This window comes from Centrocercus urophasianus, unplaced genomic scaffold (assembly GCF_019232065.1).
Source record: "Centrocercus urophasianus isolate 14NV4802_14NV808 unplaced genomic scaffold, USGS_Curo_1.0 seq_13, whole genome shotgun sequence".
Classification (NCBI taxonomy): Eukaryota; Metazoa; Chordata; class Aves; order Galliformes; family Phasianidae; genus Centrocercus; species Centrocercus urophasianus.
Window position 1 is genome coordinate 9,688,793 of NW_024884475.1, and position 14,868 is coordinate 9,703,660.

Below are 14,868 nucleotides of genomic sequence, written 5' to 3' on the forward strand. Positions count from 1 at the left end.
CATGACAAGTTTTGGTGTTAAGTCTGTTGAGATGATTTTCTTTTAATCCAGTTCTGCAGAATAATATTAGTATTCATTATTAATAATAATGATAATGTGCTTTTTTGGTTTGGAGTTGGAATATAGCCTTAGGCTTTGCTGAAAATGCCAAAGACCTTTTTTACCAACTAAATAACTGATGTTGGTAATATAAGGTATTAATAACATACTAGATTTTTTTTTTTTCTTTTTCTCAAGCAAAAAGTTTCTTTCTATGAAATGGATGGATTGTGAAGGAGTGAATGCCGAATGTACTTAAGGAGCCAATTGTGCTGATAGTTTTTGAGGAAAAACTCTTGTAGATTTTCTTCTGATGGAGAGTTGTTATTGTAGGTGCATTAGAGTGCATCTACATGGGCCCAAGGTGAAAGGTTTGCCCCTTTTGTACCCAACCTAAAGAACAGGCGCTAAAATAAACAGACACCAAAACAGCACACACACAAAGAACCCCCCCCAAAAAAACAAAAAAAACCCAAAAAACCACACAACCAAAAAAACAGGAGAGGGGAACCACCTCTGCACCACAACAGATTCTTCTTCTTTCTCTTGTTTTCCTTTTATTTGCATCGTTTGGCTCTTGTTTTACACCATTCATCAAAGAATCTTTTTGAAGAAATAGTGTTTTCTCTGAATTGAGAGGTAATCATTGGACTGCTAAAATCTGGTTTTTAGGAATATTTATTCCCACCAGCGTTGTCTATCCACTCAAATTACGCCTTTCTGTTTATTTCACAATGCTTTTTAACATGTCTGTGTCAGAGAACAGCAAGCATCTGTCACACCAGTTATTAAATTGTGTAATTAGGTCCTTTGTTATTTCAGGCTTCTATAATGACCAAAAGCAGGAAATCTCACACACTATTTTTTTGTCTGTTCGTTTTGGAACAGATTAGGAAATATGGAATAAATGAGAGATATAGCCTTATTTTTGTCCATATACTGATTAAAGCAGGTGAAAGTCCTTAAAATGAAGATTTATATTTGAGGTCTAATTGAGGTTGAATGTATATTCCTAACCATAACCCTTTTAAACTTTTTCAGGGCTTGGTTTCTAAGCACAGTAATGGCTTCTCTGGGTCCCTGTGCTGTGTCAAAATGAAAGGTGTGAAACTAGAAAAACTCACAACATTAGGACTATGTCAATTTGTGCAGTTTCGAGCCATATGTTTCTCTATAGGGCTTGCAGTCTTCCATGAAGATTTCTGTTGTCTGGCTAAAAGACAATCTGGTAGCAAAGTGGCTTGCTGTCATCTGTATGGGCCAGTCCTAGGCAGGACGTTTTTGCCAAGGATTAGATTTAGATTTCTCTGTTCCGGGCTCCAGGGCAGAGCATGACCAGGGGACTCATGAATCTTTGCTGCTGCTGCCGTCAATTTCCTTGGTGCTGCTTGCAAATAGTCCTGTCTTAGCCAGGTCTCTCCCTCAGCGCTCGTACCTCATCTGCAGTCCTCTCTGCTGCTGAATTTTAGTCCAGCAGTGCTGAGTGAAATGGGTTTGTTCGGAGGTTTCTTTTGACCTCGTACTTGAGATTTTCCTAGAGTTGTGTATCTGTCACAATGTCCATCTCCTTGACAGGCTTCAGCCTTTATTCCAAAGCACTGCTGAAATCAAGATGCTGTTCTTCCTTTTTAATACTGAGAAACAATCTGTTGTATCCCGTTCTACTTATAAAAAGCTTAAGCAATTTGCCTCAAATTTTCCCTGAAGAACTGAGCTTGAGAACATTAAGAATGTCAGTATAAACAAGTAAAGCTTGGAAATGACGTAAATACACTGAAAACATAATTTTACAGTTGCACTAAGGTGTGTAATGCAACTTTAATAACATGTGATACCATAATCTTTTTCCTCATAGTGCATATAGCAAGTGCATTCATCTAGAGCAAACAGAATAGAAACAAATCTTTCTGAGGAATGTGTCTTATTTACACTTAAAAAAACCCATATCTCTGCTGGAGCTAAATGCTGTGAAAGTGGGAGGAGGCAAAAATTGGAAAATCAGACATTCATTTATATTTCCAGACAGTCATTTAAAGTTCAGAAAGAAATTTGTTTTCATTCAATTCTGCAAACCAAGGTATAGTGTAATGTTTTAATTTTTAATGAGCTTTTAAGTCAGTCGGGATCAGATGAGTTGTCTCAGATCACTTCCTTTCATCATTAATTCACTATTTTACTCATTAAATATGTTAATTATAACGTCTCCTTCGAAGACTGATTTTGATATATAAAGGCATGAAAGCAGAATGGTAAAAATTGCCATGTGAATATATGGTAAATTACTCGAACTACACTCGAAGTTAAAATTTCAAGGTGTTTAATACAGTTTCTCGAAGTTGTATCAATCATTGCTTTTTGGACATAAAGCACAATACATTTTAAAATAGTCTTGAAGTATAAATAAATGTATCATTTTTGTGTCATTTTCTTAGAATATTTACTTAAACAGTCTTCAAAAGTATAGTTGTACAGAGAGCCCGGTGACGTATTCCTGGTTGTTTGTATGAAACACTGGTTAGTTTAGGTCTGAACTGAGAGGAAAGTAAAATAATTATTTATCTAAAGTGTTTTTTCTTATAATTTATTTTATGTCTGAGTTTTTCTAATTCTATACTTTGATAAGAAAATATTCATAAAGCAGAGTTCTTATGGTGTTTTTAAGAAGCACAGATGTGCAGCGCTGAACTGCCAGATACGCAGCAAGAGAGTAGGCAGGTGGCATTATGCTTTCTCAGTGCCAGAAGGATGCAGCCAACATCACACATAACCTAGTGCCAGGGGGTTAATGTGGGGTGCTCAGGGGCACCTTGGCAGAGGTTTGTAGTGATGATGTGGCACTCTGTGATCTCGGGCTCCTCCACAGAGGCAGGTTGAAGGAGCTGGGGATGTTGAGCCTGGAGGAGAGAAGGCTCTGGGGATACCTGATGGCATCCTTCTGGTACCTAAATGAGGCCTACCTGAAAACTGGGGAGGGAATCTTTATCAATGTAGTGATAGGACAAAGGGTAAAAGCTTTAAGCTATATGAGTAGGTTACCTACTGGGAGGAAATTCTTCACTATGTGGGTAGTGAGATACTGAAACATGTTTGACATGAAAATAATGACAGGGAAGGGTGGAAGTGGGCAGTTCTGCATGTGCACAGGCAGAATGTTTAAGCACTTTGAAGAAGAAAAGTGAAGTTTTCTCTGAAAAGATGACAATATATTGTCTCCAGTAAGGAGCAGTCAGTTTGCTCTTGCAGGCTGTGGCATAGCTCCCTGCCAGTTTATCCAGCACCTCTGTAACCCTCTTCTAGGCCGACATGATCTGGTTGCAATGAGCTCTTTTCAAGTCTAGTCTTTGAATTAAATGCTAAAAATTTGATGCTGCTTTGCAGTTTTGGAGGGAGAACCCTTTTTCTTTACAGCTGCAAGATGCTCCTGTACTATGTAGCTCAAGAAAATGCTTTGTTTCAATTTCTTACAGAAATGATTCTTCCATTATTTCAGGGTGGATAGTTTGGGACAGGACGCAGCACTGAGAAAATTTTTATGTCCTGTTGAACACTGTGAAGTTGAAAATTTTATCATTACTCTCCTGGGGAATAATTATTAGCTTGAACTTTGTGCTGTTTATGTAAGATTGGGCATTTGCCTTTCTGTAACCTCCTAATTTCTGGCTGTGCTGTGTTGTTTTTATTGGATATGTATTTAATTACAATCAGGGCTTCAGTAGCAGTTCCAAAATTCACATTGCCATGAGCAGGACTTTTTGACAGTCAGGGAATGAGCAATTTCATCAGACAGAGAAGAATGCTAAAGGATGGTGAATAATGTGATAAGCAACTCAGTTCTGTACATCTCCTTGGTATAAAACACATACCTCTTCTGCTTATGGAAATAAAGTCTTCTCAATTTGGGCAGAACTGCCAGAAACTGCCACTGAAGGGCCACTGCATGGGGATGCTGAACATCCTACTGAAATAATGACTCCTTTATGCTCATGGATATGGAGGGGGAATGGCTGTTTAAATGGGTTGATAGTGATAGGACAAGGGGGAATGGTTTTAAACTGAGGCAGGGGAGGTCTAGGTTAGATATTGGTTAGATTTTGTTTAGATATTAGGAGGAAGTTTTTCATACAGAAAGTGGTGTCGCACTGGAACAGGTTGGCCAAGGAGGATGTGGATGCTCCATCCCTGGAGGCATTCAAGGCCAGGCTGGATGTGGCTCTGGGCAGCCTGGGCTGGTGAGTGGTTGGCGACGCTGCACATAGCGGCCCCCCCCCCCCCCGAAACCAGATGAGCATTGTCCTTTTCAGCCCAGGTCCTTCTATGATTCTGTGTCTGAGTGGCAGACTTGAGGGGTGTGAATAGAGAAAGAGGAGCAAGAACAGACATTCCCAAACAGAACTGAATGGGGCTCCATTACAGATTTTGATATCATTTCTTATAATAAATATATGCTTATAGTGGCAGTACCATCAGAGCCTCTATTTGTGAACCCTACATATGATGCAGATTCAGACATTGCTGTGGTTTTTTTAAATTGTCTTTTTGTTAAAATTGTCATTTTTCCATCTTTTTTTTTTTTCCGTCAGCCTTTTTTTTCTGAGTTTAACTCAGTCTTTTATAAATTTATTAATCATGAGGCAGCACTCTTACAGAAAAATCTAATTCTAAATGGATTTTTCAATGTTAATGGTAGAAAAGGGTGGTCCAGCATCATTGTGCTTTAATTAAATGTTGAAAGGGAAATGCACCTGATTCCTGTTCATACTTTGTGTAGGATTCCTATTCATACTTTGTGTAGTGGCCTATGAGAAATTGCTCAATGTTGTTAAGTTTACTTTCAAGTAAATGTGTAAAAAAAACAAGAACAAAAAAATCCCATATATACATAAATCACTTTGAAATAAGCAATCCAACCTTAGAATAAACATGCTTCATTAAAGAATGTCACTGACCATGTAATTTACCTAATGTTTGTTTTAAATTATTCTGTTACTAGTTTTTGTTCATCTGCAAAAAAAAGATCTAAGTTGTAGTACAGCTTCATTACAGTTACTAGACTTGATGTTGGCTCTCTAGATACTTGCTTAGTACACTGCAGTAAAAAACATCATGCAGGTACAGCAGCAGAATAGCAAGAAAATAGTCATATCTCACTTGTTCCGTGTAATACATTGGAATATCAACTTATATGATTAAATTAAGTCCAATAAAATGCAATTTCTAATTTACGTCACAAGATGGCAGCAAATTTTTAATTCATTTTGTGTTTTATTAATCTCGATGAACATAATCTCTTTAAATAATTTTTCTTACAAAATAGATTATTTGAACACCATATATGCATGTATTTATAGACATGTTAATGTTTCGAGGTATAAATTCAAAACATTTACAAATGTATTTCTATCTTAACATTGATCAAAAAGGCAGTTCTTTTGAATTGCAATAACTCACAGTGTAATAGTTCTAAATCTAATTAACAGTATTTTGCATGAAAACAATAACTTTCACCTATAATTTCTGACTTCCTGAAAAGAACATGTCACAAAGCATTTCCTGAAATTTAGGCAGAATCTCTTGAGTCTTGAACATCTGGATTCTTTCTCCTGTAATTCATATTTATGATTTAAATGTTTGCAGGCATGAGATTTGAATGTTACGGAGGAAGAGTCTTGGCTTGTTTAGGTGATCTTTTCTCCTGTGCTGTCTAACAGTATCAACTGTTTGATCCACGTGAAATGATTTGTTCTGAGTATTAATTGCCATTATTTGTATGTATTAAAGAAGATGTTTTTATTGCAGTTACACACCTCATGGACTTTAAAACTTCTACCTTTTGTTTTTCCTGCAGTTTCACAACCGCAGGCTGTACACAGCCAACTGGAGAAGCCATCAAGTACTGCAATTCTCTGCAATACCTGTGGAAAACCATGCAAAGGAGAAGTTTTGAGAGTTCAGAACAAATATTTCCATATTAAGTGCTTTGTTTGCAAAGGTAAGTGTTTATAACAGCTGTTACTATAAATTGTGCATTAACTAACACTTGTAATATGACTTCATGGTACTGGAAACTTCATAAAAATATTTTGCAGTGCAATCCATGCCTGAAAAATCTACTGTAAAATGTACAGTTGCTTACTGTAAAACTGTAAACATCTTAAATCCTAAAAGTGAGATATGTTTTGAATGGATATGAAACTGTAGAGTTTACTGTGCAGCTGGAGACCTGAATAAGAGAAGTTTGGTAGAAGTGATAGTGAAGCATAGTACTGGGCTAGGAGAAACTTGGAGATTATCTCTCTTCCAGTTTTCTATTGTATTCAGTGTGTAAGCTATTGCCTCATTTTTTCAGATGGCCTTATGTCACTGTGATGCCTGATACCCACTGTGGCTGGATGCTTTTACATTCTGGGGACTTAGCTCTTTGATTGTTCCAGAATGGCACCTGGAAATGATCCAATTTCACATGTTGTAGATGGTGGAAGTAGTGAGTGTCTTGCAGAGAGGCTGGGGATTAATAAATAGACATGCATTATGTAGGTGCATGGAAGATTACTTGGTAGCTCTAATTCAGCATACAAATGAGTAGAATGATATCTGATGTTTACTGGATACCCCACTTACTTCATCACTAAGCTGTACATAAAATGGTATTTATCCATTCTTGGAACACCATTTAGAGATACAAATGTAACTCTGGTCACAGCTGTGTTGATGCACGTATTCCCAAGTAACTGTAACTCCTCAGGATAGAGGCAGTCCAGAGGGGCAAACAGGAGAAGTGTGCGAGAGATGTCATGAAGTGATTTGCTAATGATAACAGCTAGTTACTGCTAGATCAAAGTTCAGTAATTCCTACAACGCACGTATCTACCAAGTAGTATTTCTTTAATGCTGCTGAACATCTGATCAAATGACTGGAGGTAGATATTAGAGGAACCAATCAGAAAGAAAAAATCATCCTGTCAGCTACATGGAAATTTTTATAGATACCATAGAACAAATTATATCACATTCAGTATCTGAGTCAGTCATTTCTGAGTAGGATAGGTGGTATTAAATGTCCAGCTCCTTAATTGGATTATCTGCAAAAATACACAGAAAGAAATGTAAGCATAGCATGCTGTCTTAGCAAAAATATTTGTGTTACCTATTCAGAACCAGAATGGTATTTAAAGCAGTACACAACCCACACATTTTTCTCTTTTAAGTCACCTGTCCTTTTGTTTAACTTCATTATCAAATTAGTTTTGCACACCCAGCTCAGTAAGAGAACAGATTATCTGCTGTTCGGCAGTCTTGTTTTCTGCATGAAGTATCAGTAACGTACTGGTATGTGCTGCATATAATTACCTTAATGAGACCCAATCCCACTTTTATACAGATCTGACATGATAAACTGACAAGTCCTATGGAAGGAACCATACAAAGCTAGTTATTCATTTTTTCATTTCATTTTCATCCACTTCCATGGGCTTCCGGATCACCCACAAATGCAGCAAGTCGAGTCTGAAACTTTCACTGATCACCAATCTAGACAGTGCTGAGACTTTTTTTTTTTCACTATGCAATAAAAACAAGGTATTGTATTGCTGTATTGCTCCTACGTACCTGACAGAAATAAGTAGTACTTCATTTACTTCAGGCAGACCTCCAATAAAATTAAAAATCACCCCACTATATTAATAAGCAGTAAGTTGGGTAGTTTCTGTCAGCCACACACCGAACTCCGGACTAGCATGGGAGATAATAAGAGATGTTATATGAGAGATGGTTAGACAGCATCTTGGTATTAAGCCTTTTGCTAAGCACACAATATGTTTTGAACATATGGAGTTGTATTTTATTTCTTCCCTCTCATTAATAAAAATACATCATTTGTTTTATCACTTTTCAAGGGCTTCCATCAATTTGCTAACATATTTCTGGTATCTGTTCTTATTTTACTTCTGGTTTTATGTGTTACTTGAGAACCTCAAGTTACTTTCTGGTATGGATTTACCTTGTTGTGTGAGATGAGGTTACAAACAGAACAGAGCACTGAACATATATTTTGCTATATAGTGTACTGGGAAGAAATCAGGTTAGAGAAATGTGAATGGGGTGTTTAATAATGTGCTTAAATCAGTGGATGAATATAATAGTTGATGTGCTAGGATTTAGCAATAAATAAATAAATGGTGCTCAAATCTCTTGATCAGTTGACCATTTACGTCTTTTTAGACTTGGAGAAGAGATCTGTGCCACAATCCCCGTTCTGAACCCTTTTTCTGTCATGCCTCTGGTCATAGAATCATAGAATTCCTAGGTTTGGAAGGCATCTCTGAAGGCCATCTAGTCCAACTCCCCTGCAATGAAGAGGAATATCTACAGCTAGATCAGGTTGCCCAGGGCCTTTGTGCATGGGCAGGGTGACTACCCTGTGGATGTATTTGTGTTACAGTTGACTCCTCCTGGGGATGCATGAATTTGAAAGCATTCAGCAATGCAGTTTGCCTCGCTTGCTTAATCTGCAACCATGACAGGGCTTGTCTGTCCAAGTGCAGCAGCAGGACTGTCCCAGGATGAGTAATCCTAGGAGTGTCTGGAAGAGCTATATACTTTTTGTTCTTAGGTTGACTGCCTTCTCATAAAACTACTCCATAGCCTTTGTCAGACAACCTTGCTCAAGTTACATGTAAACCTGCAGAAAATTGTTTTTTTTTTTCACATGCGTAGAGGTTAAAGACCATAAACTAATCAAGGGACTATGAAGAAGGAAGTACAGTTAAACATGTCTTGAGAAGTGTCTATAAGTACTGGAACTCTTTTTAAATGACTTTGTGTCACAAATGATATTGCATAGAAAGAAGTGTGTACTGTTTTGAATGTGTGTGAACTGTGAAATCATTTATTGGATAGTGCTGGAGTTCTGGATGTAGATATGTAATTGGTTTTTTTTTTTTTTGTTTTTTTTTTTTAGGGTGTGAAATCTAGTTTTCTTATTGCCATATTGTCATCTGATTACTCCTATAAGAATCATAGAATGGTCTGGGTTGTAAGGGACCTCAAAGATCATCTAGTTCTAACACCCCTAAATGATTGTGAATTCCAGAAATGATCAGAATGGTAATAGCATGTATGTAGGCACCTTTCATATTTAAATTATGTAACTGTCCAAAACTAAGGAAGGTTAGTAAAAAAGCGCTTATTTCCATCAATTTCTTTTTAATCTCCCCTGATAAAGCTTCTAAAGAAATCTAAGAAAAGTTATCAAGTGCTGATTGATTCTTGTACTTATTCCAGAATGTGAGATATGCACCCAGATGAAAAATTCTACTGGCAATTCTGTGAAGACCTGCTAATTTTGCTCAGTCAGAAATAACACTTATCCTCATACTAATTTATAAACATAATTTATTGTTAAGGTGCACAAGTAATCTGCTAGTAAAATGCTGTATGGAATGTGCCATCGAGTCCCACATCAAATTGTTTAGCTCAGTCTTGAAAATTTTTTCCACTTTAATTAGCGTAATAAAAGCACAGTTAGAAATAAATGGCTTCAAATACAACACAAATATTTTATTTGTTAGACTTCAAAAGCTTTGGTTCCTTTATTTGTAAATTTCCATATTATTTCCTACTGCTGTAATGAAAGCATCAAGGAAAATAAGAGGTGATAAAATATTGACAGTTCAGACTATCAAACTCGACCTAATTGAGATGTCTTTTTCTGTCTGAAGGTGTCTGTCAGGACCACTTCTCCGACAGCATGTTGTATTAGGCAATTTCTCACCTGGTGCTCATTTACAACAGCATTTAGCAAGCCCTTGGAGGCACTAATGTAAAACTGTAGATACGAGAGGTGAATAGTCTATTGAATAATCTCTTTGGTCTTTCATGCAGATAGAAATTAACATGTTCTGGAAGTGTTTCTCAGTTGTTGTTTTTCTATGGTATAATAACATCCTTGCACTTCCAAAGTAGCTTTAACCTATGTCAAACACAGTATTTAGGAAATCTTGGAAGTCTGAATCAAAGCCCAAATAAGGGGTATGGAGAAGATGAGTGTTACAGCTTTACATAAAAGCAGAAAATGTATTTTACAGTATTTTATATAGTCACTCTAGGAGAACAAATAGCAGAAAACCTATAGTGTGTCTGTAGATTTCTTTGCATGCAATGATTCTCAGCATACACCTTCATTAAATGGGGAAATCCTGCAAAACTCATCTGTAAGATGAGCCATCGCTCGTTATCTATCCTTAACTGGTTCAGTCTTCAGTGAAATGAAGTAAGCTTGATGTGGCCATTGTGCTATGCCAGCTTCACTGTGAATGTCTTTGTAGGTCATGTTGCTTGACACCTAATCAAAATCCCCTGGATTGTTGTCTTGATGCGCTTACAGTCTTTTATGGTAAGCGTGGCTGGTCAGGTTCAAGTGCGTTTTTTTTTCCCTGTGTATTTTTCTTTATTTGTTTAGTTAACCTGAATGTTTCACATCTTCAGCTCGAGTTGGATAGATGAGTCAATGTTTCTTGTGACACAACAGCTTCCTAGGAATTGTGAAAGAGCCCTGGACTGGATTTTTATACCATCAATAAAGCCCTCACAGAGATGCTTTTTTCATTAAAACATACAGTGCATTGTGAATTCCTATCATTTTTTCTGAAGCCATATTAATTTGAAGATCTAAAACAGGATATTTAGTGAAAAGGTTAAAAACATCAAGTGACTTGGTAGTAGGAGTGATCTGTCTGTTAGATCAAACGCATCTGCTAGGATATAAATAAGTGTGCTGAAAACAGTGCTGTGTAATCTGAGGGACTGGTGTTTGGGCATAGCGAAAGGGTTTCACATTTCAGAATGGGATTCATTTACGGGAAACTCACTAGTAAGATTTCTGAGTGCCAACTTTTGGTAAAGCAGTGGCAGTCCATGGCATGTGTGATATCTTGGGCACTGGAATGAAATGTGGTGGCTCTTGTTCATCAGGTACTCAGCAGTGTGCTCATGCTTCCCAAATTCTTTAGGATCTTATAATCCAGAGCATTCTAACTTGGTATAATAGGAAAAACCTACATTTCTAACAGCATGGTAGGTGTGAAGCTGACTTACCAATGTCATGCTATCTTTACACTGTATATTACTGAAAAAAAAACTTTTTTCTTTTTTTTTGGCATTTTTCATACTTCTGCTATTGTAAAAGTTGTCAAGTGCAGTGGCTACTTTTCTTTATTGTGGTTCTGAGATTTTTAAATTTAAACTTTTAAAATTGATAATTATTAACTTCCTAAAAACAACTCAGTTATAAATTGTGTTTAAATATGAAAAAAATCAGTTAATGAACTCTCACTATCACAGAGTAATTGATAATTTTTCTGTTGTTTTAGTAACATACTCATTAGTTGGAACCTTTCTTTGTATTCATGAAGAACATTCACTAGTCCTGAATGCTTTGGTGATATACAGTTTGCAACAGCAACTCAGCAGAAGTTTTGTTTTCAAGGCATGTATTTGCCAACTGCTTGATCAAGCACTAGATCAGGTTGCCTGGGGTACCATCCAACCTGGCCTTGAACATCTCCAGGGACAGGGCCTCCACAACCTCACTGGGCAGCCTGTTCCAACATCTCACTGCCCTCTCAGAGAAGAACTTCCCCTGATATCTAAATCTTCCCCGTTAGTTTAAAACAATTCCCACTATCACTATCTACTTGAGCAAAAAGTTCATCTCCCTCCTGTCTGTAATCTCCCTTTTAAGTAATGGAAGGCTGTAAAGAGGGCTCTTCCTGAAGTCTTCTCTTGATGAGCCCAGCTCCTTCAGTCTGTCTTCATAGCAGAGATGCTCCAGCCTTTTGATCATCTTTGTGGCCCTCCTCTGGAACTTCTACAAAAGCTTGACATCTTTCCTGTGTTGGAGGCCCCAGAGCTGGTCATAGGACTCTGGATGGGGCCTCACAGGGTCAAAGTTGAGAGGGTCACAGAATCATAGAATCACAGAATGGACAGGGTTGGAAGGGACCTCAAGGATCATGAATCACCTACCTCTCCATTTAATACTGGACCATGGTCAATCACCTCCCTTGCTCTGCTGGCCACTCCTCTTCTGATGCTGCCTGGGATACAGTTAGCTTTTATGGCTGCAAGTGCACGCTGCTGGCTCATGTTATATTTTTCATCTGTAGAGGGTGACCATGCCAAAGGCCCTGCAGAAGTCCAGGTAGATGACATCAGTTGCCTTCCTTTTGTCCACTGATGCCATCACTCCATCGTAGTAGGCCACCAGATTAGTCAGGTGCAACCTTCCCTTGGTGAAGCTGTGCTGGCTGTCTCAGATCACCTGCTTGGTGATCTATATATATATATATATATATATATATATATATATATATATCTTCCAGGAGGATTTGCTCCATGATCTTCCCAGGCACAGAAGTGAGGCTTACCAGCCTGTAGTTCCCCAGGTCTTCCTTCCTCCCTTTCTTATAAATGGGAGAGATGTTTTCTTTTTTCCAGTTATCAGTGCTCATAAAAACATGGATGAGATTTCCCAAGAAGTAATTGCTGAAACTTCTGGAGATGATTTGAACCACAGATACAGCCATGTGCAGAAATTCTTAACTGAACTCATTTAAAAACGGTGCTTGAGATAAATGGAGTGGTAGATGGAAACATAAAATTTGCAGGCACTAAAGTTATTATTCAGATGAGGCAATTTTGAGCATATGTAACTTCAACCTACATTAGGTATTGTCATCCCCATGAAGAGCTTGCAATTCTATTGAATTCCTGGAATTAGGGTAGAGTTTCTACCTACACAAGAGTTGTCAGTGCAGATTTTCCTCTACAGAGGGGAACTTCCTGTCTGCAGCACAGCCTTTCACAGGGGAGTACAGCAGGGAAACAGACAACACGCTTAAGTACTTAATGGGCATTTCAGTGTACCAAGGTGAGGTGAAGTGTGCATGGAGACCTGAGAGCTGTTGCATAAAATTTGTCACTGGTAGTGTAATTCCACCTCCTGCTTTTTGCATGTCTCATTAACACCAGACCATCTGCCATATCTGTGCATAGCCAGATCAAGCACTTAATTTGCAAACCTGTAACTGATACCCAAAGCATGATTGTGGAAAATTAGAAAATATTTAATAGTTTTGTGTGAAGCAAAACCATTGGTTTTTTTGAAGAGAAAAAAGGAAAAAGCCTGCAGCAGCATTCTGACTTAATTGGCCTGGGAAATGACAGCAGTAGTTTATCAGAGCAGCCAAAGGTGCTATGGATTAGAGAATGACTGAAAGTGAATAATTCTGTTCCTTCAGTCTCTTTAGTTTCCTTATAAATAAAAAATAATCAGAATGATTCCTTAAAATAGTAAATCAATATAAAGCAGACAAATTTTCTGATTTTCCTGGAGGTTGTTCTGAAAGCACCGAATATCTATGTATATAGTATTCTCTTTCACCTATAACACCACATAAGAGATTTTATTGGACAGTTGCACTGTCTTTAAGCTACTGTGAAATTCTATTTTCCAAGGGGGGAATGGAAAATGGATGTGTACTTTCTAACACAAATTTTTAGATATGTATATATTAAATTACATAATGCACAGGAAACTCCCCAAAACTCTCTTTCATTTAATTAGTGCACCTGAATCTTTAATGTTTTGTTAGTCTCCCAAGATCATTCAGAATCTCTCAGGGTTTTCCTGTGCTGAACTGTGTACCTGCAAATTAATTGATGAATATAATAGGCAGGCTAGCTTGGGAGCTATGCTTTCAGTAATGCTACGCATGTATGGGGAAATGTTGCTTGACTGATATGTTCTCTCTAATCTTATCTGGTCCAGAAAATTCTGGTTCTACTCTTCAGAGCTGAGTATTGAGTAATACTGAGTACGGAGTAATACCTGAGTATTCCTGTTTGGAGGCTGGGGAAGAATTCAGCTGAGCTTTCTGATGCTGCAAGCTCCTTCCATTGTTTGACGCAGACTGTAACAAAATGAATTGAGATTACAGTTGGTATTTCAGATATCATAGCTAAAACTCTATAGGTGGTTGGCAACCTTGAGTATTCTTGATGCTGTGGACATATACATGGAAAAATTTAGATATAATTGTTCTTACCTAGGAAGAGTGGCTGGATTGCAGAGATTATATAGATTAAACATCATTCCTTCTGTCTTGCTACTGCCTCACCTGTAGACAAGGAATTTTAGATGTGAATTGAGTGAGACAGTGGGATGATGGTCACATGCAGACTTCATGTGGCCATTAAGTTTAAGATGGAAGTAATTCCTAAAAATCTTTGTGGAAAGCTTGCCTGGACTCATCAGTGCCAGAGCAGAAAGACAGCATCACAGTCAGTTGTCCTCTGGAAATTAGGCTGACTTGCTGCAAACTTCTTGTAACACTGGCAACAGTGGAAGCTTGCCAGGTGATTGCTATTGTTTCTCATGGGCAGAGTGGCCATGCAAAGTGTTCCAGAAACGGGGTTTTCAGAGAATGAGCTCCTAGATTGCATCAGTGCTACTTTTCTGCCCAAAGTAAGTTGTGTCAGTAGCATATTCAGTGTTTTGTTCTTGGGATTTAGTCAGTCACCAGGATCCATCTCAGAGACAGAAGGGAAATACTAGAAATGAACTTAGACTGCAGTGCTGAGGAAGACAACTTATTCAGCTGTTGGACAAGTGGAGGTTTTTTCCCGTGCTTAGTTTGTAGTATTGTGATTGTTTTTTTCTTCTGTCACTTGTCTTTGGAGAGTCTACCTCTCTCTCCTGTTGGATTGATGCCTGCTTGCTTATGTTAATAAGCAAGCAAAGAGTAAACAATATTAAAAAAAAAACAACCACAA

General features: G+C 37.8%; 1 protein-coding gene across 7 annotated transcripts in view; it reads left to right on the forward strand.

Annotated features, from left to right (window-relative positions):
- The window catches only part of ABLIM2 (actin binding LIM protein family member 2), a 139,459-nt gene that overhangs the window by 31,613 nt on the left and 92,978 nt on the right, over positions 1 to 14,868 (forward strand). For all 7 annotated transcript variants that reach the window (XM_042811924.1, XM_042811918.1, XM_042811921.1 and 4 more), the window contains exon 2: positions 5,885 to 6,028. In XM_042811924.1, the coding sequence (XP_042667858.1) occupies positions 5,885 to 6,028 (144 nt within the window). The remainder of the gene's footprint in view (positions 1 to 5,884; positions 6,029 to 14,868) is intronic.